The 21,180-nt window shown below is 50.1% G+C and overlaps 1 protein-coding gene across 3 annotated transcripts in view; it reads left to right on the top strand.

The window, feature by feature from the left end:
* GIGYF1 (GRB10 interacting GYF protein 1) overlaps positions 1 to 21,180 on the top strand; it is a 1,351,771-nt gene that overhangs the window by 1,107,902 nt on the left and 222,689 nt on the right. For all 3 annotated transcript variants that reach the window (XM_085637593.1, XM_085637592.1, XM_085637591.1), the window contains one exon: positions 8,606 to 8,793. In XM_085637593.1, coding sequence (XP_085493719.1) covers positions 8,606 to 8,793 — 188 coding nt within the window. The remainder of the gene's footprint in view (positions 1 to 8,605; positions 8,794 to 21,180) is intronic.

Here is a 21,180-nt window from a genome sequence, read left to right as displayed (position 1 = left end):
GTAGATGTGCATTCCAAGCAGCAAGCTAGGGTGGGCCAGGCTGTACTAAAGACACTTTTTCAAACCACTGCAACAGATACCGGTGGTCGCCGCTAAGGTTGGGTACTGCTATATAATCTATGCTAAGTGTACAATCTGCAGCTCATATGCCTCGAACGGAATATGCTACTTACCAGTATGCATCTGTTCTTGGCATGTAGAGCTGCAGAGTTGTACACGCCCACCCGCCTCCCCGGCTACCTGTATCCGTTCCAGTACATCTTATTTAGATACAACACATGGGTTTCTCACTGTTATTACTACGCTCCATCATTTCCCTGTTGGCGAAAAACAATCTGAGGATGGAGCCGAAGCCCATGCGCAGTACGGACCGAAGGAGGAGTCACCAAACTCGTGACTTCCAAAGACTGTCCAAGAAGAAAAACAAACTGCAAACATCCGGGCCCAACACCAGATGGCGATCTATGCTAAGTGTACAACTCTGCAGCTCTACATGCCAAGAACAGATGCATACTGGTAAGTAGCATATTCCTTTTCGTCCCTGAGTTTGGGACTGCGGTCTTTAAATACCGCTTGCCTTTTGGACCGTTATTCCCACTCGCTGTGGGATACGGTGGAGGACGTGCTGCCCTTGTGCCCGGAGGAGGCCCGGGAGCAACTCACCCAAGCACTTGCTAACGGGCGAGATGCAGCGCGGCATGCCATTAGATGTGGACTAGACACCACGGACTTGCTGGGTCGGGCGATTTCCACCACGGTGGCGCTTTGGCGTCACGCCTGGCTGAGGTCCACGCCGTTTTCAGGGGATGTCCAAAGCTCCCTCATGGACATGCCCTTCGATGGCACTCGCCTTTTTGGCGAGAAGGCGGACAGTGCGCTGGTCCGGTTCAAGAACTCCTGGGCCACGGCCAAGTCCTTGGGTCTTTCGGCCCCGCGGCCGCAAACTTCCGCCTTTCGCCACTTTCGTGGCCAAGGAAGGGGTGCCTCCTCCCGTCCGCCCAGCCACCGGCCGCAGAACCAACCTGCACGCGGTCGCGGACGTGGTTTCCGCCGAGGTGGTTCTGAAGGACAACGTGCCGGTCAGTCCACATCCACCCCGGCAGCATCCGCCTCAAAGCCCTCCTAGTCCGAGCTTTCAGGCCCATTCAACGCCAGTGGGGGGCAGAGTTCGCCATCACCTGCTCCACTGGCGCTCCATCACTTCGGACAGGTGGGTGCTGCAAATCGTCGGAAGGGGCTACTCCCTCCCCTTCGAGACGACCCCTCCAGCCATGCCACCGCAGAACCACTGTATGTCGGGGGATCATTTGCATCTTCTCCGGGAGGAGGTTTCGGCCCTCTTGGCCAAAGAGGCCGTCGAGCACGTTCCTGGTCCAGAAGTAGGTCGTGGTTGCTATTCCCACTACTTTCTGGTTCCCAAGAAGGGCAAAGGGGGCCTACGCCCGATCTTGGATCTCAGAAGCGTGAACGCCTTCCTCCGGAAGGAACGGTTCAAGATGCTAACTTTAGCTCAGGTTCTTGCTGCCCTAGACCCTGGAGACTGGATGGTAGCGTTGGACTTGCAGGACGCTTATTTCCACATCCCCGTCCTGCCGGCCCACCGGCGTTACCTGTGGTTCACGGTGGGTCAGGAGCACTTCCAGTTCACCATGCTCCCCTTCGGCCTCACAAGTGCCCCTCGGGTGTTAACGAAAGTGATGGCGGTGGTCGCAGCTCATCTGCGCAGATCAGGGGTCCCAGTCTTCCCCTATCTCGACGACTGGCTGTTGAAGGCGGGCTCGCCCCAGCAAGTCGTCTCCCACCTCCAGACTACGGTAGACCTCCTGCATTCGCTGGGGTTCTCCATCAATGTGCCGAAGTCGCACCTGAGTCCCTCCCAAAAGCTCCTTTTCATAGGGGCGGATCTTGATTCGGCGCAGTTCCGGGTCTATCCGCCTGGACAGCGGGTCCTGGACATTCGAGCCCTGATTCCCATCTTCCGGCCTTTGTCCTGGGTTTCTGTCAGGTTGGTGCTGCGGCTTCTGGGGTTGATGGCCTCCTGCATCCTGTTAGTACCTCACGCCAGATGGCGGATGCGGGCTCTGCAGTGGGACCAGAAGTTTCAGTGGGCCCAGCATCGAGGCAACCTGTCTGACCACGTCTTGATCTCGGAGGGCACTGCGAAACAGCTGCAGTGGTGGCTCACGAATCGCGATTGGGTCAGCGGCAGATCCCTCTCCCTTCCCCAACCGGAGCACGTGGTAGTGACGGATGCGTCCCTCCTGGGATGGGGGGGCCATATGGGAGAGGCGGAGATCAGAGGACTCTGGTCTCCGGCGGAGACTCGGCTCCATATCAATCTTTTGGAGCTGAGGGCGATCTGACTTGCACTGAAAGCCTTCCTTCCCTCTGTCTGGGGAAGTGTTGTGCAGGTGTTTACAGACAACACCACCGCCATGTGGTATTGCAACAAACAGGGCGGGGTGGGGTCGTGGACCCTTTGTCAGGAGGCCCTGCGCCTCTGGACATGGCTGGAACACCAGGGCATCACCCTAGTGGTTCAACATCTGGCGGGCTCTCTGAACGCCAGAGCGGACGAACTCAGCCGCCGGTGCATGATGCATCACGAATGGCGTCTGAACTCGGACGTGGCGCAAGGTCTCTTTCTGCAGTGGGGAGAGCCTTGGTTAGATCTATTCGCCACCGAAGAGAACGCGCAATGTCAGCAGTTCTGCGCGTTGGAGTTTCCAAGACGGCACTCGGTCGGAGACGCTTTTCGTCGCGAGTGGAGTTGCGGTATGTTGTAGGCCTTTCCGCCTATACCACTTCTGCCCAGAGTGCTGAAGAAGATCAGGCGCGACCGGGCCCAAGTCATCTTGGTGGCTCCGGATTGGGCACGAAGGTGCTGGTATCCCGAGCTACTCAGTATGTCCATCGATCCCCCGATACGACTGCCTCTTCAGGAGGATCTTCTGTCGCAGCAGCAGGGGACGGTCCTCCACCCGAACCTGTCCAGCCTCCACCTACATGCGTGGAGATTTAGCGGCGGCAGTTGATGCCATTTGACTTGCCTCCTGAAGTCTGTGATGTCATTCTGGCAGCCAGGCGTCCCTCCACGAAAACGCTATACGCCTGCCGGTGGAACAAATTTGTGGCATGGTGCACAGCGAAGGCTGTGGATCCCCTTTCCGCCCCTCTTTCTGAGGTTCTCTTCTTTCTTCTTTCCTTGGCCCAGCAGGGCTCTGCTCTGGGCACCTTGAAAGGTTATCTTGCTGCTATCTCTGCTTTCCTACGGCTTCCTGATCAGCCTTCTCTTTTCAAGTCCCCTGTTTCACGCTTTCTCAAGGGCATTACTCATATGTACCCTCCTGTTCCTTTCGTAATGCCTCAGTGGGACTTGAACCTTGTTCTCACTTTTCTAATGTGCGCTCCCTTTGAGCCCCTTCATAACTGTCCCATCCGCCTTTTGACTTTGAAAACTGCTTTCTTGGTAGCAATCACCTCCGCTAGGCGGGTGAGTGAGCTCCAGGCTTTGTCATCTAAGCCTCCCTTTCTTTCAGTTCATCCGGACAAAGTTGTCCTCCGGACACGTCCTTCTTTCCTGCCTAAAGTCGTGACTCCCTTCCACATCGGGCAATCTGTCACGCTGCCCACCTTCTTTCCGCTTCCGCATCCTTTCAAAAGATGAAGAGAGGCTCCACCGTCTGGACCCAAAACATGCGCTATCCTTTTATTTGGACCGCACAAGACAGTTCCGGGTGGACGACCCACTTTTTGTTGGATACGTAGGGGCTAAGGAGGGTAAAGCTGTACACAAGCGGACCATCTCTCGGTGAGTCGTGTTGTGTGTTAAGACCTGCTATTCTTTGGCGAAAAAGGTTCCTCCTGTTGGGCTACGGGCCCATTCTACTCGGGCCACAGCGGCCACGACTGCACTGGGATGGGGAGTCCCCTTGCAGGACATCTGTCAGGCAGCGACGTGGGCTTCGCTGCACACGTTTGCGAGACCTTACTGCCTGGACAGCCAAGTCCGGAGGGATGGCCACTTTGGCCGTTCTGTTCTCCAGGACTTTCTGGTGTGATCTTGGTTCGCAGACCCACCACCGGGGTTGGTATTGCTGGGGTATCTATTCTAAGGTGAGGAATCTATCTAACGTGTTTCTTTCAGATGAACAAGTTACTTACCTTCGGTAACGATGTATCTGTAAGAAACATTAGTTAGTTAGATTCCGAACCGACCCACCCAGCTGCCCCGTTCTGCGAACTGACATCTAGGGTTAAGGTTCTCCCTTTCAGGGCCCTAGATTCTTTGGCACCAGTGTCGGTCTCTTGCATGGCTCAGTGTCCCTGGCGCGGAAAGCTGTGTACAAGAACGGACGTCAGCGCGCGAGGGCCGCGTCTAAGTACTCCGTCATTCCGGCGCACAACGACGGACGCGGAGCCGCAGACGACGCCTAGCGACGCGCAAGGGGTATTGCTACAAAAATCTTTCCGGATCCAGCCTGACGCCTGGGGATATTCTAAGGTGAGGAATATAACTAACTAATGTTTCTTACAGATACATCGTTACCGAAGGTAAGTAACTTGTTCTTCAAGTCCTGACGGACAACACTACCGCGATGTGGTATGTCAACAAGCAGGGAGGAGTGGGGTCTCTTTGTCTCTGCAGAGAGGCTCTGCGTCTATGGTCCTGGGCCCGGGACCATCAGATTTGTCTGATGGCAAATCATCTGGCTGGGGTGCTGAACGTACGTGCGGACAGTCTCAGTCGGCAGTTCTCCGCCGACCACGAGTGGAGGCTCCATCCAGAGGTGGTTCGTTACGTCTTTCGGACGTGGGGAACTCCTCGGGTGGACCTGTTTGCCACTCACGAGAATGCTCCCTGCCCGTCATTCTGCAGTCTCCTGTATCCGATGCAGGGAGCGTTGGGGGACGCGTTTCAGTTGAGTTGGGGCTCACGACTCCTTTACACGTTTCCTCCCATATCCTTGATTCCTCGTGTTCTGAGGAGGATTTGCCAAGACCGGGCCCAAGTTATATTGATCGCCCCGGATTGGCCAAGAAGGGTGTGGTACACAGATCTTCTCCACCTCTCCTCGTGCCCTCCGCTCCGTCTCCCTCTGAGGGCAGACCTCCTCTCGCAATCGGAGGGGTAGGTTCTACACCCCCACCTCCAGAGCTTACACCTTCATGCCTGGAATTTGAACGGGGCAACCTGAATTCTTTTTCTCTCCCGCCTGATGTGGTAGATGTAATTTTGTCTGCCAGACGTCATTCCACCAAATCTATCTATTCCTATAGGTGGTCTAAATTTGTAATCTGGTGTGGAGAGAAGTCAGTTGATCCTTTGAGGGCTCGTTTATCTGACATTCTGCAGTTTGCCCTTTCTCTTGCTCAGCAAGGATTTGCTGTGGCTACTGTTAAGGGATATTTATCGGCTTTGTCCGCTTTCCTTTGCTTGCCAGATCAGCCGTCATTGTTCAAATCACCTATTGTTCTACAATTTCTAAAGGGCCTTACAAACAGGTTTCCTCCTACTCCCTTTATTGTGCCTCAATGGGACTTTAAACCTTGTCTTGACTTATCTTATGGGTTCTCCCTTCGAGCCCTTACACAAGTGTCCTTTGAGACTGTTGTCTTTTAAGACGGTTTTACTCATTGCAATCACCTCGGCAAGGAGGGTAAGTGAGCTTCAAGCTCTAAGTTCAAAACCCCCGTTTTTGACCATTCATGCTGAAAGAATGGTACTCAGGACCAGGGCTGCATTTCTACCTAAGGTGGTAACTCCCTTCCATCTGGGGCAGTCCATTACCCTTCCTACCATCTATCCTCCCCCTCACCCTTCCAAGGAGGAGGAGAGACTTCACCGCTTGGACCCTAAGGGCGGTGAGCTTCTACCTGGACAGGACTAAAGACTTTCGAGTGGATGACCAGCTCTTCGTGGGCTTTGTTGTCTGCAGGAAAGGCAGAGCGGTGCACAAGCGCACCCTTTCCAGATGGATTGTCTTGTGCATCAAGATATGCTACTCTTTGGCTGGTAAGGAACCTCCAGAGGGTTTAAGGGCCCATTCCACTAGAGCGAAGTCTTCCACTTCTGCATTGTCTAGGGGTGTTCCTGTGGAGGACATTTGTAGGGCAGCAACTTGGGCCTCCCTCCAAACTTTCGCAAAACATTATTGCTTAGACACTGAGGTGAGGAGGGACGGACACTTTGCTCGTTCCGTCCTTCAGGATTTTCTGGTATAGAAGGGTGGACACCCTCTTCCTGGAGTGGGACTGCTGTGGGAATCTATTCACAAGGTGAGGAATCCACTGGCAGATGTATCCATCAGAAGAACAAGTTACTTACCTTCGGTAACGCTTTTTCTGGTGGATACAGTATCTGCCTGTGGATTCCTCACTGACCCACCCGCCTCCCTGTTGTCCACCCTTGTATACCTTAAGTATATGATGGTGTTTCAAAATGTATTTGTTACTATCAAAGGCAGCGTGTTATTTCTTTTGCCTTTCTATTTATTCTCCACACTGTGTGTGTTGCTTGTATATTATGTACTGTGTATACTGTGTATATATTGCTGTCAGTCAGTCCATGTGCCTCGAAGGCACGGAAAAAAGGGCGGGACTGACGTCATCACGTCGACAAGGTCTTCATATGGAGCCGGTGACGTCAGCGGAGTCTCGAGTGGAGCCGTGTCTGTGTGACGTCGTCTTCGACCTCATCGGCGTGGACTGCGACAAAAGTTTCCAAATGTTGCGGGCGCAGGGGATATTCACAAGGTGAGGAATCCACAGGCAGATACTGTATCCACCAGAAAAAGCGTTACCGAAGGTAAGTAACTTGTTCTTCTCCATCTCTCTCACAGGGCAAACTTCTCGCAGTCGCATGGGCTGGTTCTGCACACCAACCTCTAGAGTCTGCACCCACATCCCTGGAGATTGAACAGGGTAACCGGAGTTCTTTTTCTCTCCCCACCCCCTCTCCTCCTGGCAGATGGGCTAAATTTAAAGGGGTGTGGAGAAAAATCTTTCGACCTCTTAAAGACCCGTTTGTCTGATACTTTGTGTTGAACTTAGCTTGGTGCAGCAAGGCTGTGTGCTTGCAACAGTTACGGGCTATTGGTCTGCCCTTTCGCCACTCCTGTGTTTACCTGATAAATCTTCTCTGTTTAAGTTCCCTATAGTGTTAGTTGATTAAGGGACTTACTAGCAAATACACTACCACTCTATTCATTATGCCTAAGGGGTTACTAATTTGGTACTAATTTACCTTGTGTTCTCCGTTTGAACTTTTACATAGTTGTCATTTGAGGCTACTTATGTTCAAGACATTTTTTCTAGTGGCTATAACGTCTGCTAGACAGGTTAGAGAGTTGCAGGCCCTCATAGTAAAGCCTCCCTTCTCAAATTTCTACACAGATAAGTTGAATTTGAGAACCAAAGCTGCTTTCTTGCCAAAGTTTGTTACTCCCTTCCACTTGGGGCAGTGTATCACTCTTCCTACCATCCTCCTCCTCCACACCCATCCAAAGAGGAGGAAAGGCTTCATCAGTTTGACCCTAAAAGTGCTGTTCGCTATTACATTGACGGGTAACTTTATCTCTGGCTGGACAATCAGCTGTTTGGCTATGTGGGGAAGTTGAAAGGAAAAGCTGTGCATAAAAGAACATTATCCAGATGGATCCTCCTTTGCATTAAGATCTGCTATGCCATGACTCCCGATCCTCCAGAAGGTATTAAAGCTCATTCCACAAGAGTAAAGTCTTCTACTTATGCTTTAGCTAGAGGTGTCACTGTAATTGGCATTTGTAAAGCGGCAACTTGGGCCTCCATACACACTTGCAAAGCACTATTGCTTAGACTCAGAAGTGAGGAGAGACAGTCACTTTGCCTGTTCTGATTTGCAACATTTTTTGGAATAGGCAGACAGGCTCCCACCTTCAAGTGCCGAACTGCTTTAGGATCCTATTCAAAAGGTGAGTAATCCACAGGTAGATGTATCCATCAGTCTAACAAGTTAGTTACCTTCAGTAACGCCTTTTCTGTTGTATACAGTATCAACCTGTGGATTCCTCACTGACCTACCCGCCTCCGCGGTGCTTGTCTGCGTATGCCAAAAACAAGGCTATTTGTGTTTTTAATTTACTTCAGAAGGCAGAAAAAAAATAGTGGAAACTGATGTCCGCACTCCGACAAGGGTCTCTTATGGCTCCGATGACGCAGAGTTGCGTGCGGAGCCATAGGCATTATGACTTCCTCTGTGACGTGCGAGAGCTGGAAAGAAAAGTGTCCGTGGAATGCTGGCACATTGGAATATTCAAAAGGTGAGGAATCCACAGGTAGATACTGTATCCACCAGAAAATGTTACTGAAGGTAAGTAACTTGTTCTTTAGTTATTTGGTTTCAATCATAAAAGCTTACGTTTCTTGTGTTTCATTTATCCTTCTGTTCAGTCCTTTTTTCCTGACCTTTTTTTAAAATTGCGGTCTGCATCTCTCAGCCCGTTTTCTCTCATCACTTTCACCTCAATGGGTTCCTTTGTGCTCTCAATGTGATGTTATTTAAAGTGTGAACTCTTGTACAATCTCTCCTCCTTCTATAATTGTACTCTTTCACCTTATCTTCCAGCATGGAGGACTAACCATGGGCAGCTCAGGCATGGCTAGCATGTCTTCGCAGTGGGGGGAGTCCAGCCCCTTGTGGGGTGGTCATGAGAAGAACAGTAGCCTTGGTCCCTGGGAAGAGGGACTGAAGAATGCTGGCGCAAGTATGAGAAGCATGGGGCTTAAGAATAGCCGGAGCAGCCCATCCCTGAGGTAGGTCATTGGTGTTTTCTGAGAAGGTTAAAGATAAGGTTCCAAGAAGAAATTAATTAAAAAATGTTTGAAGGGCTTCTATAGTAAATACCTTATTCCACTTTGGTTTTTTTATTCCCAGAAAAGGGAAGGGCCAAAGCTGAAAGATAAGAACAAATAATTTTTGTAATGTTCGTGTGTCCACTAAAAAGGAAGTTAGTTGAAGCATGTGAGCGCCTTTGGTTTGATTCCTTTTGATCAAGTACATCAGGGAAAGAGACAAAGTCAAATATTGTCTTTGCACCATACACACCTGTCCTATTTGATGCTTAAAAGGGTTAGGTCATTAGAAAGTCATGAGCATTTCATTGTTCCTAAATGTTTGTAGGAAAGTGCCACTTTTTGAGTTGGCCACCCACACCTTTTGCTCACTGGTACTGTTATTGATTGGTAGTACAACGGGTTCCTGCTAACCAGGTGCCAGTGCTCTTTCCCTACAAACAAGACACATGTTTAATGGTAACCCAATTGGCAAGGACTTTAGCACCCCTGTAAGTTCCTAGTAAATGTTACTCCCTGGTACCCAGGGCTTGGGTACTAAAGAAGGGTCCCTTAGGCCTGCAGCATGGATTATGCCACCCTAAGGGACCCACACACTGCCACCACAGAAGAGTTTCTGACCCCCTGCAGGTGAGAGGCCGCATTCTCTGAGGCCAGGAACAATGCCTACTATCCAGCAGAAGGTGATATCATCTCCTTTAGCAGGATAGCTAGCAGATTAGCATCTCAAAGCCAGAGTCTTCAAATCATCTGCTACCTTTGAAATGTGACAACAGCTACCCCTCAGACCTGGGGAATGCCACCCCGTGCCCTGAGGCCCATTTGGCACCAGAGCAGGTGGGAAATTAGAAGGCATGTCACACTTGCAGGCTAACAAAACCTCTGAACCCTATTACAGCTCCAATACCGGCAGCACAGCCACTTAATTCCATGAGTCCAATCAATTAAATCTTAATGTCCTTATTCTTCTTGTACTCTTCCATTTGATCCTTTACTTTTTACTGCCATGTTTTAATTATCTTCAATTCATTTTACTCATTTTAATCCAATAGGAGATCGTTCACTCAAACACAGGAGGCCAGATGGTATCCAAATGTCACGTATTTTATTAAATTACCCAATGCATTTCGGGACGAATCCCTTCTTCAGGGGTATCTAAAATACAAGAATTAATAAATGTTTACATCATTATTGAACATCAACCTCACCCTCAGTGATACACTTCTTATGTTTTTTGTAATCCCTATGTCGATAATACATGCTCAGTTCATCACCCAACTTGCTCAAACCGCACCAGTTGTTTTCAAACAAGCGAAAAATCCTATATAAACCCGCCCTCTTAACACCTCCCATATCCTACTAACCTTCGCCTGTACTCTCGCTAAACCACTTCCGTTCAACTAACCCATTACCCCTGTTTAAACAGAAATTGCTTAAAATGCCTCGCATAATGCTGCCTTGCTACGCTTACCGTGACAAACATAGTAAATCCTTCAAAGTGAGAAAGCTGCATGACTTCGCTCGCTGCCAGCTTCAATTGACACAAACGTGTTCCATATCGTTGACCTTCTGAAAGTGCACAAACGCATGTCTTTCTCCTTGAAGTGAAAAAATCCCCTACTTCTTGACTGGTATTTATACTGCTCACAGCGCTGCAATTAACTCCAGGTGCTCAAACCAGTTGCAACTCGCGCGAAAGCTCTAAATCACTGAACGGCACACCTCCGATTTTTTTTTAGTCACTCCCTCCTCCTCCATTGAAAACACTTGCAGGCTAGACACAAATGTGTAACGCTTCCCTCTGATAAGCCTAAGCTGCTTTAAAACTGTAGGGCGCTGGATTTTTATGTAGTGGGGCAATGTAGGGGCACACCATGAAAAAAAAGTTCAGATGACCATTATTGGTTTCAGGGCTTACTTTAATAATCCAACGTACTCTATTTGTGGTAGTGTGGTGCATAAGCTTAAGCTTATCAGAGGGGAGTGTTAAGCATTTGTTGCACACAGTCAATAAATGGTACACACGCTCAAGAAGAAAGCAGAAACCAATTGTAGGAAAGTGGGTGTTCGAGGCACATGAGCTGCAGAATTCACACTTCTCTCCAGGGGATACCCATCAATACTCCTAAACACTGAATTATCAGACCCCCCAGGATATTGCGGCATGGATTAGCAAATTTAGCTGCACAAATATGGAAATTTAGCGGCATTTTTGCGGCACTTTATTCTACTCATAATCATTCATTTTCACTTGTAATAGGCACGTTTAAAGTATCTGCAGCTCTACGGAAGCACAGCTCCAGTCCTAACCTTGTGGGAGTGTGCTGTATTTCTCCCTGGGATGTTCTAGTGCCCATGTATGCATCGTGTCGGGGCACTTCTTTCTCTGGATCTGAGAGGTAGTACACCTCTTCCTCAGGCATCCTTCTTTTGCAACTTTTTTAACTAGTGCAATGGGGGCCCTCAACCATGAGATCACAGTAATGTAGAGGAAAGCCTAGGAGCCACCAAACAGGTTTTGCTTGAAGATAAGCAGGCTCTACCAGCATCAGAAGTCGCTGGCCTCAGTACTGAATCAAGTAACCTGAGTTGATTAAATACATCTGGGTCCTCCTGATGGAGGAGAGTTAATCCTTGTATTACACATGAACTTGTAACTATTGATTCAGATAATACTGTGAAGCCTTTGACTGATTTTTCTCAGCTCCCATCCAGGGAAAAGTAAAAAAGGACTCTTTGCGTACTGTGCACCGTAAGGATAAAGTGCTGCCTAATCCAGTTGGCAGTCCAGTGTATGCCACTACTGCTGTAGTGAATTTGGAGGTTAGGTCAGTTTCAACATCACAAACGCTGTACATACCCAGCACTCAAGAGACCATTTGACTCATTCATGGGTAGACTAAAAGCAATTGAGTGTGCCATTTTGACTTGCCCCCTCTGATCACCTACCCACGTCAATTCGAAGAATTGAGGGTGCCACTGATGCCCCTCAATCTTGTGGGACCATACAGCCAGCGCCTTGATTCAGATAGCTGTATTTCCAAGGAAACAAATACTGTAACATTTGTCCCTCAAGCTAATTCTGCTAGTCTTCCTGTACTGTCTTTCTGACTCCATGGGCTGTTCCCATCCGAAAAGGCTGCTGCAGATTTGGAACCGTGTTAGGCAGCGATCACGTGTTATTAATTAATCTCTGGAGCATGTCAAAGAAGTAACATTAATTTCGAACATAACCTTCTCCAAGATCCACAAGTACTTGCTAACACAAGCCTGCGCAGCAATGTAAAGCAGCTCCGTGTTTAATGAATGAGTCACGCTTCCTGCTTCGAATGCTTGATGGCTTCTGAATGAATCACAGCTCACAATCCCCTCAGCTGAGACTCGCCTGTGCGGCCCTCTTGAAAGTGGTGTAAAGGACTCAACCATATCACGGATGCCTTTTTCCAGACACATGCCTTAAATAACAATGGCAAATGCATGCACCAATGATGTGCAAAACAAGAGTACGTGCCCGTGGGCATGCTGCAAACCAGGCCTGTAGTAATCTGTTTGCATGCAAGCCTGGTGTGCTTGAAGCCGGCTATTAAGATTCCTTCCATTTTGCATTCACCAGGGCAGCGATGGTTTTATTGAGCCAGTCAGCAATAATACATGTATTTTGGAACTATCAATCCACTGAACGTGGAGTGGGTGTGCAAATGAAGGATTTTATGCCTGCTTCGGCGTGTTTGTGCCACTGTGCAGGGGCGCAACTAGACCCAAATTTCCGGGGGGGGGGGGTGATGATTCCTACAGCGATAGGCAGAGTGGAGGTGCAGGGGGTTCTAAGAAAGGGTGACAACAGAACAAAGCCTAGTTAACAAGTGAATGGTCTTTTAAAGACCTGTGAAGTAGTCGGGTGCGGCTGCCTTAAGACGGTCGCCAGCCTGGGAAGCTGTCTCTGCCCGTTCTGACACACGACGGGGGAGGGAGGGGGTGCTGAGGCCCTTTGAGCCTGCCCCTGTGGGTAAAACATACATGCTTGCCCTCGCATCCATGTTTTGACAGCTTTTCAGTCTCTCTCTGGATTCACAAATCTATATCTTTAAGATGAAATTCGTATGCACCTTCAGTGTTTTGGCGCATTTCCTAAATTTTGCGGGCAGTTTTGTAAATATTGCGGCATTTTTACAAAACTGACGATTTCGCGATTTTTTTTTTTAAATATATTTTTTGTTATAAATTGCGAAATCCTGGAGGGTCTGAATTATCTCCGCCTATGTGCGGGAACCCGGAGCATATACAAGAAAATACATATACATGTGTATGTTTTAGAAAAGTACATAGTACTAAATAAACACACATATACATGTAAAACATAAATATGCAGCCCCATACATATCCTATAGGCTAAGAAGCCAAAGTTGCATGTATTTCTCTAGTATGAAAATAACACATATAATGTAATAGAAGGACATGCACAGTAATAGTATTCCGCAGTAACCTTTTTTTTTTCCCTAAAAGAAAACGGGTAATAGCAGGCAGTTAGCCTAAAAAAGGCTGCATAGATAAATAACATCCTTGTACAGAAAAGAAAACTGGCACCTCGCCTTTAAGGCCTCCAGGAGCCCCCTGCTCCCATCATGCACCACAGGTGATAGTTAGGTCAGTTCTTTTTTCCAGCTCTTTCTGTGAGGAACCTGGAGCTTGAGCTGAACTGATTTTGACTTTTTCCAGTCAGAATTTAATGTTCGAGGCATATGAGCTGCAGATCACACACTTAGCATAGATCGCCATCTGGTGTTGGGCCTGGATGTTTGCACTTGTTTTTGTCTTGGGAAAGTCTTTGGAAGTCACGCTGACGGGATTCCTCCTTTGGACTATAGTACGCATGGGCATCGGCTCCATCCTCCGATTGTATTTTTTTCCGCCATCGGGCTCGGATGTGTTTGTCGCGCTCCAGTTCGGGACCGTTACAGATTCCACTTTCGACATGATATCCTTCACCCTTTCAACGGTATTGTCTCAATCGCGAACCCTAATCGTCGCGCATCTCTCCAAATCGAAGTCCTCGATTCCGATCGTCGATGAAGGCCTTCGGGCCTACCTGGACCTTGGCTTCTTGAATGGCGTCCTTTCCATGAGCCAGAAGTGTCCTCAATGTGGGTTGAAGTTTCCCCACCGATCTGCATGAGGTGTGCAACCTCTGCCTTTCACCAGAGCACGAGGCCAGAGACTGTCCAGCTTGTTTGTGCCTCTGTCCGCTCGAAGACCATTCGGGACCGAAGCGCGCCAAGAACCATGGCTCACTCGTCGACCTCAATCCCTGGCAACATCTTCCAAGAGGGCGTCAACGTGCCAGAGCGAGAGCGGGTTGAAGAAGGCCTAGTTAGCAGCTCAGAAGCAGATGACTCCAACGTCGAAGAGATCACTCCGGCGCAGCGGGTCGTAAGTAAGAACGTCGACCCCGACCCCCTCCCTGCACCCTCAAAAAAGACTTCGGTCACACCTTTACCTTCGGGCCCAGGTGCACACAAAGAGACTGCTTCCCATGCCCCGCCCTCGGGACTGGAAAAAAAGCCTACTAAGCCTTCAGGCAGCTCAAGCTCGAGTCAGCAATTTGTCGGTACCGAAACACAATCACCGGCACCGAAAAAGAATCCGCCCTCCTCCTCCTCCGTGCCGACAGCTGCTTCCACATCTAAGCACACGGCACCAAAACCCACAAGCACCGAGTCGTTGACACCGAAAAAACGTTAGGAGCCGAACAAAAAAACACTCCCGAAGGGCTCGGATTCGGAGCCAAGGAAAGCCTCGGTTCCGAAAAAACACGTTCCACAGGCCACAGAGACTGTAAAGACGCAAAGTTCCAAACCCATACACAGAACTGCTACAGAGTCGGTGCCGAAGAAGCCTACGGAACCGAAACGCTAGTCATCGAAAGACCAACCTACAGCAGAAGAGAGCTGTTCACACCAGACCCTGCTCAAAAGACTCTCATAAGGGATCCTAAAACTGCTCAATTGACTCTAAGTGTAGGAAAAGACCACTAGACGTGCCTGCACCGGCTCCACCACCTAAAAAGAGGGACATTGCTACATCTCCTCTGACTCCCTTCTCCACCTCCTCCACCACCTCCTCCACCTCCATCACCTCCTCCTCCACCACACCATTCCCCTGCACCATCTCCTACACAAGTAGACGATGATGACACCTTAGATGACATGGGGGAGGGTCCGGACGATGTGCCACTAGGGGATCCTAGTCCACCTTCTTCCCCAGACCCCTAGGTTGACTAGAACATGCCAGATGTCCCTAATGTTCCACAGGATGACATCTACCCCTCCAGAGGACACCATGGGCTTTTATCAGCTTGTCCACAGAGCTGCCCAATACCACGGGGTTGCCTTGCATACAGACCCCATAGAACTGGGGTGGTGGAGTGAGCTAAAGAATGATGGTGGATTAAACCCAGATCAGTTGACTGGGGTGAGTGTTTAATTTGCTCAAACGCTCCGTCCATCATCCCCTTTGGTATCGCTTTACAGACCCCATCGAGCAGGACTTCCTAATGGATACATTTGACACCACTCAAAGATCCACCTCAACACTACCTATGCTTAAAAGAGTTATTATGCATGCACCTGAAGTCTTTAAAGATCCTGTTAGGGCTTGAGTTATTAACCCCAGGATCGACAAAAAATATAAAGCTGCCCCTGACGACCCAGCTTACATTAAAGGCCCAGTACCCTTACACTCCCTGGTAGTTTCCAATGCTAAGAAAAGGGACAATTCTCTGACATCAGGTGACGCTCCATCACCTGACAAGGAGTCTAAACTCTTGGACGCCTCTGGCAAGAGAACATCCTCACAAGCGGCTAACATATGGAGCATCGCCAACACTCAGGCGCTGTTAGCCAGGTATGATAGGGCACATTATGATGAACTAGAGTCCTTAATGCAGCACCTCCGAGAAAAATACAAAAACGGGGCCAATGAACTCATACAGGAGGGTAAGCTTATCACCAACACCTTCATCCGTTGCGTTCTTGACGTGGCAGACACCGCCTCCAGAGCAGTAAACACTAGTGTCCTTTTGCGTAGGCATGCCTGTCTACGCATCTCTGGTTTTAAACCTGAAGTTCAGAGCTCCATTCTCAACCAGCCTCTTGATCAGGAGCACCTATTTGGCCCAAATGTGGATTCAACCCTTGAGAAAATGAAAAAGGACACGGACACAGCTAAATCAGTGGGAGCCTTGAAGCTGCAGGCTCCCAGACGTTCCTTTCGTCGCTCACCTTACAAGGGCACCCCCAGAGGCTACTCTTCAGACAACCCCTCCACCTCTTACAAGGCTCCTGCCCAGTCTACATTTACCAGAGGTTACCAGAGAGGAGGCTACAGAGGCAACAATAGAAGGCAGAGGCAAGACCAACAACACCCGCTCTGCCTCCACCCCTACCCAATGACTTCCCCCAGACCATTCCACTACAGTCGGGGGAAGACATCAACAGTTCCTGCCTGTCTGGACCAACATCACTACAGACAGGTGAGTGCAACAAATAGTTCAATCAGGTTACTGTCTGGAACTTACATCTACCCCCCACACATACCACCCAAACAACGCCCAATGTCCTCACAACACTTAGCTCTGCTAAAACAGGAGGTCATCTCCCTCCTAAAAAAGGGTGCAATAGAACCAGTACCCCTGCAACAACAAAAAACAGAAGTGTTCGAGGCATATGAGCTGCAGATCACACACTTATAATAGTAGATCGCCATCTGGTGTTGGACTCGGATGCTTGCAGGTTGTTGTTGTCTTCGGAAGAAGTCTTTGGTCGAGATAGGTGACTCCTCCCTTGAACCACAGTGCGCATGGGCATCCACTCCATCCTCAGATTGTTTTTTTCCGCCATTGGGTTCGGATGTAACTTTTCCAACTCCGGTTGAAAATCTCAAATACAAGCTTTTCGAAGCGAAAAAACTTCTACAACTACATCGAAGCACCTTCACTTGACATCGAATTCATCGGCTCGATTCCGGACGTTGACGCGGGCTGCTGGGCCTATCCACGCCGTGAGGCCTACGGCTCATGGAAAGGACGCCATTTAAAAAATGCCGCCAGTGTGGAGCAAAATTCCCGCACAGTGACCATCACAAAGTCTGCAACCTGTGCCTATCACCGGAACACGACGAAGCCAGCTGTCCAGCCTGCGCAGCATTTCGATCCAAAAAGACCATTCGAGATCGAAGAGCTCGACGCCATATCATGGCACAGAGACCAGCTGCGGAACCAGTAAACATCTTCGATGAGGGTCCCGATGTCCCGGAAGAGGATTCCGAGGAACTTCAAATCATCTCAGAAGCAGACTACTCAGACGACCCCATTACTCTGGGGCAACGCATGAGTACCACTGCCCCTGCCCCAACCCCTCCAAAACCTAAGGTATCAGTCAAGACTTCGCCAGCTGGCCTCAGTCGAGACCGAAAACACCCTTCAGAAGCCCCGCCTCCGGGCTCGGCTCCGAAGAAACATAAGCCTTCCGGTGGCTCGGTCCCGAGTAAGCCGCATGTAATTGTACCCTCGGCACCGAAAACAAAAGACCCCTCGGCGCCAAAATCGGATCCGACACCTTCGGCACCGAAACATCAAGGCCCATAAATAAGCCGGCACCGAAAGTTCCCAAGCCGAAAGATTCAACTTCGGCACCAAAACCATCATCGGCACCAAAACCATCATCGGCACCGAAACCATCATCGGCACCGAAACCATCATCGGCACCGAAACCATCATCGGCACCGAAACCATCATCGGCACCGAAACCTTCATCGGCACCGAAACCTTCATCGGCACCGAAACCATCATCGGCACCGAAACCATCATCGGCACCGAAACCTTCATCGGCACCGAAACCTTCATCGGCACCGAAACCTTCATCGGCACCGAAACCTTCATCGGCACCGAAACCTTCATCGGCACCGAAACCTTCATCGGCACCGAAACCTTCATCGGCACCGAAACCTTCATCGGCACCGAAACCTTCATCGGCACCGAAACCTTCATCGGCACCGAAACCTTCATCGGCACCGAAACCTTCATCGGCACTGAAACCACCGGCTAAGGACTATAATACACCACCTAAAGCCAAAGACTCTACCGATCAACCAAAACCTCGATCGGAACCGAAAAAATCGGCGCCAAAATCTGTTCCTGAAGAACAAGAACTTTTCCATCCAGATGCAACACAAAAAAGGATCTATATTAATCCAAAGACTGGACATGTCACTGCAGTGCCATGTAAGAAACGGAAACTGGACACAACACATGCCCCAGTTCCTATAAAAAAGAAGGACTCTGCAATATCACCTATTCCTCCTTCCTCTCCCATCCGACCTTCTACCCCACCCCCTCTGCCTACACCACCCTTACCACTACCATCTCCATCTCATACACCACCTCCACAGGATGATGATGACCTAGGGGGAGGGGGTGATCCTTATAATACTAATGATCCGTCCACGGATCCAGATACCGTACCATTGGATGACTGGGCATACCCTCTACCAGATATACCTGACCCTACACCATATCCCTCCAAACCATCACCTCCAGATGACCACCTGGGGTTTGGACAACTAGTAAACAGAGCAGCACTTTACCATGGCGTCACTATGCACTCTAATGCACCAGAGGAAGACTTCCTCTTAGACACTTTTGAACAGTCTCAGAAGTCGGTACAAATTTTACCTATGCTTAAAGGGGTGATAAAACACGCCACCGAAGTATTTAAAGACCCCGTCCGTGCCAGGGTGCTTAACCCAAGAATTGAGAAAAAATATAGACCTGCCCCAGAAGATCCCTGTTACATCAAAGGGCAGCTCCCTCTGGATTCTTTTGTCTTTTCCAACGCAAGGAAACGCGCCAACTCCCAAACCACGGGAGATACGCCACCCCCGGACAACGAATCCAAACTATTAGAAGCCTCGGGCAAACGGGTAGCAGTACAAGCTGCTAATCATTGGCGTATTGCCAACACCCAAGCCCTATGAGCACGCTACGATAGGGCTCACTACGATCAGTTGGAGAATCTGCTACAACACCTGCCGGACCAATACAAGACTCAGGCAAATGACCTTATACAAGAGGGAAAACTTATCTCAAATGCGTCAGTTAAATGTGCACTTGACGCCGCAGACACCGCCTCTCGAGCACTAAACACAAGTGTACTCCTTAGACGCCATGCCTGGCTACGAATTTCAGGCTTTAAGCCAGAAGTACAAACTACTATACTTAGCCAACCTTTTAACCAAGAACAGCTGTTTGGGCCAGCAGTTGGCACTGCACTCGAAAAAATGAAAAAAGATACCGAAACTGCTAAGTCTATGGGAGCATTGCAGTCTCCACAACCACGTGGCTCCTTTCGACGCTCCTTCTACAGAGGAGCCTCTAAAAATATCGGAGCAGACACCTCCTCTACGTTCATAACCTCTACACAAACATCTCCTTGTAGAGGATATTTTAGAGGAGGATATAGAGGAAACAACAGCAAGGGACGAGGTCGAGGCAATACCAACACTCGTACCTCCCCGCCACAAAACAGTGACTTTCCTCCACTCCCCCCAGACCATGCCACTCCAGTCGGGGGAAGACTCACAGTTCCTACCTGTCTGGAATTCCATCACAACAGACAAGTGGGTAAGACAAATTATTCAGTATGGTTACTGGCTGGAACTCACCACTACCCCTCCACACATACCACCCAAGCAGCGTTACATGTCACCAGACCATCTTACGCTCCTCAAACAAGAAGTTCTCATTACTTCAAAAACACGCAATAGAACCAGTTCCCTTACAGCATGGGCGCTGACATGCTTTGATTGGGCCCGTTGTGCTCGCTGGGGCTGGGGGAGACCCTGCGATTGCTGCCCCCGGAGGGAGGCGGACAACTGATACCGCGCGGCCACCCCGCCAAGTGGGGTGCCCTGACGGGCTGGAGCAGGCCCGCCACGATGGGGAAGACAGATGGGCGGCAGCAACGGCTGCACTTTGAGTCTAAAGAGGCGGGCACTCGCACGGTAGCTGAGGGGCCCCCCGGGTAGGAGCTGGAGCCGGCTGCTGACCTGGCGACGGGCCCGGACAATGAGGTCAAGGAGATGCTGAAAGTGCTTCAGCAGAGTATGAACGGTCTGTCGGGGAAAATGGACACTATGAATACCAGGCTCGACTTTCTCGTCTTAAAAGTTGACAAGCACGAAGAACAACTGAAGGAGGTGGAGCAGCGCATTTCTGATAATGAGGACCGCACAGGTACCATGGACAAACAAATGGCGCAGATGGACCGCCTCCTAAAAGTGATAGCGGCGAAGAACGAGGATTTAGAGGCCCGTAGTCTCCGGAACAACAGCCGCCTCACTGGGATTCCGGAGAGCACCAATACTGGACGGATGGAAGATTATGTGGAGAGGCTCCTCGTGACGACGTTTGGGGCGGAGGCGTTCTCGTCCCATCTGATTGTGGAACGGGCCCACAGATCGCTTGGCCCGCGGCCGCCGCCGGGAGGGCTGCCTCGGCCTATTGTGGCACGCATACTTAATTATAGGGACCGTGATGTTGCCTTGCGGAGAGCAAGAGAGCAGCAAGACTTGCAATTCGAGGGTAATGCGTTCTCCATATTTCCGGACTTCACCATGGCTGTTCAGGAGGCGAGAAGGAAATTTGTGGCAGTCAAAATAAAACTGCGCAGGGCCGGGGTGGAATACGCCCTGCTTTACCCCGCAAAACTACGCATCAGGCACCAGGAGCGCACGATTCTGTGTACGACCCCTCAACAGGCGGAGGACTCTCTTAAGACTCTGCGGCGCCGCTCGCCTCCCCCTTCGCCTGCTCCTGCGGGGGGGGGGGGAGAGTGAGCATCTTGGCGCCCCTACATGGGAATTAACTCCGCTGCTGGACTGACTGTTACATGGAGGCCAGAGGTGAGAGGAGGATGCGGGGATGTTATTGCGGACTCCTGAATGTATGAACAATGACTACCCCTCTTCAATGTGCATAGGCGGGACGGGGATATACGAGTACAAGCCTACTGAATACTAGTATGTATGCGCCCTTAGCGCTCACCCGCCTGCGACATAGCGGGGATAAGGGAAATGTGCGAATCTTGTTATAATGCCAGGTCCCCCCACACTCCCTCTCCAGGCTCCTGCCTTGCTGGTGGCTTTTATACCACCGAGGGGGTGAGAAGAGGGGAGGGATAGCTGGGTCCACAGGCGCCCCCACCATGGGCAGTCCCCTACAGGGTGGGAATGTTCTTGATTTACAATTGACCCGAACGTTGGGGTCGCTAGGGTGTTGGGGTGGGGTGGGATGTA

Source organism: Triturus cristatus, chromosome 12 (assembly GCF_964204655.1).
Source record: "Triturus cristatus chromosome 12, aTriCri1.1, whole genome shotgun sequence".
NCBI classification, from domain to species: Eukaryota; Metazoa; Chordata; class Amphibia; order Caudata; family Salamandridae; genus Triturus; species Triturus cristatus.
The sequence above is the reverse complement of the archived record's forward strand: the minus strand, read 5'-3'. Positions and strand labels throughout refer to the sequence as shown.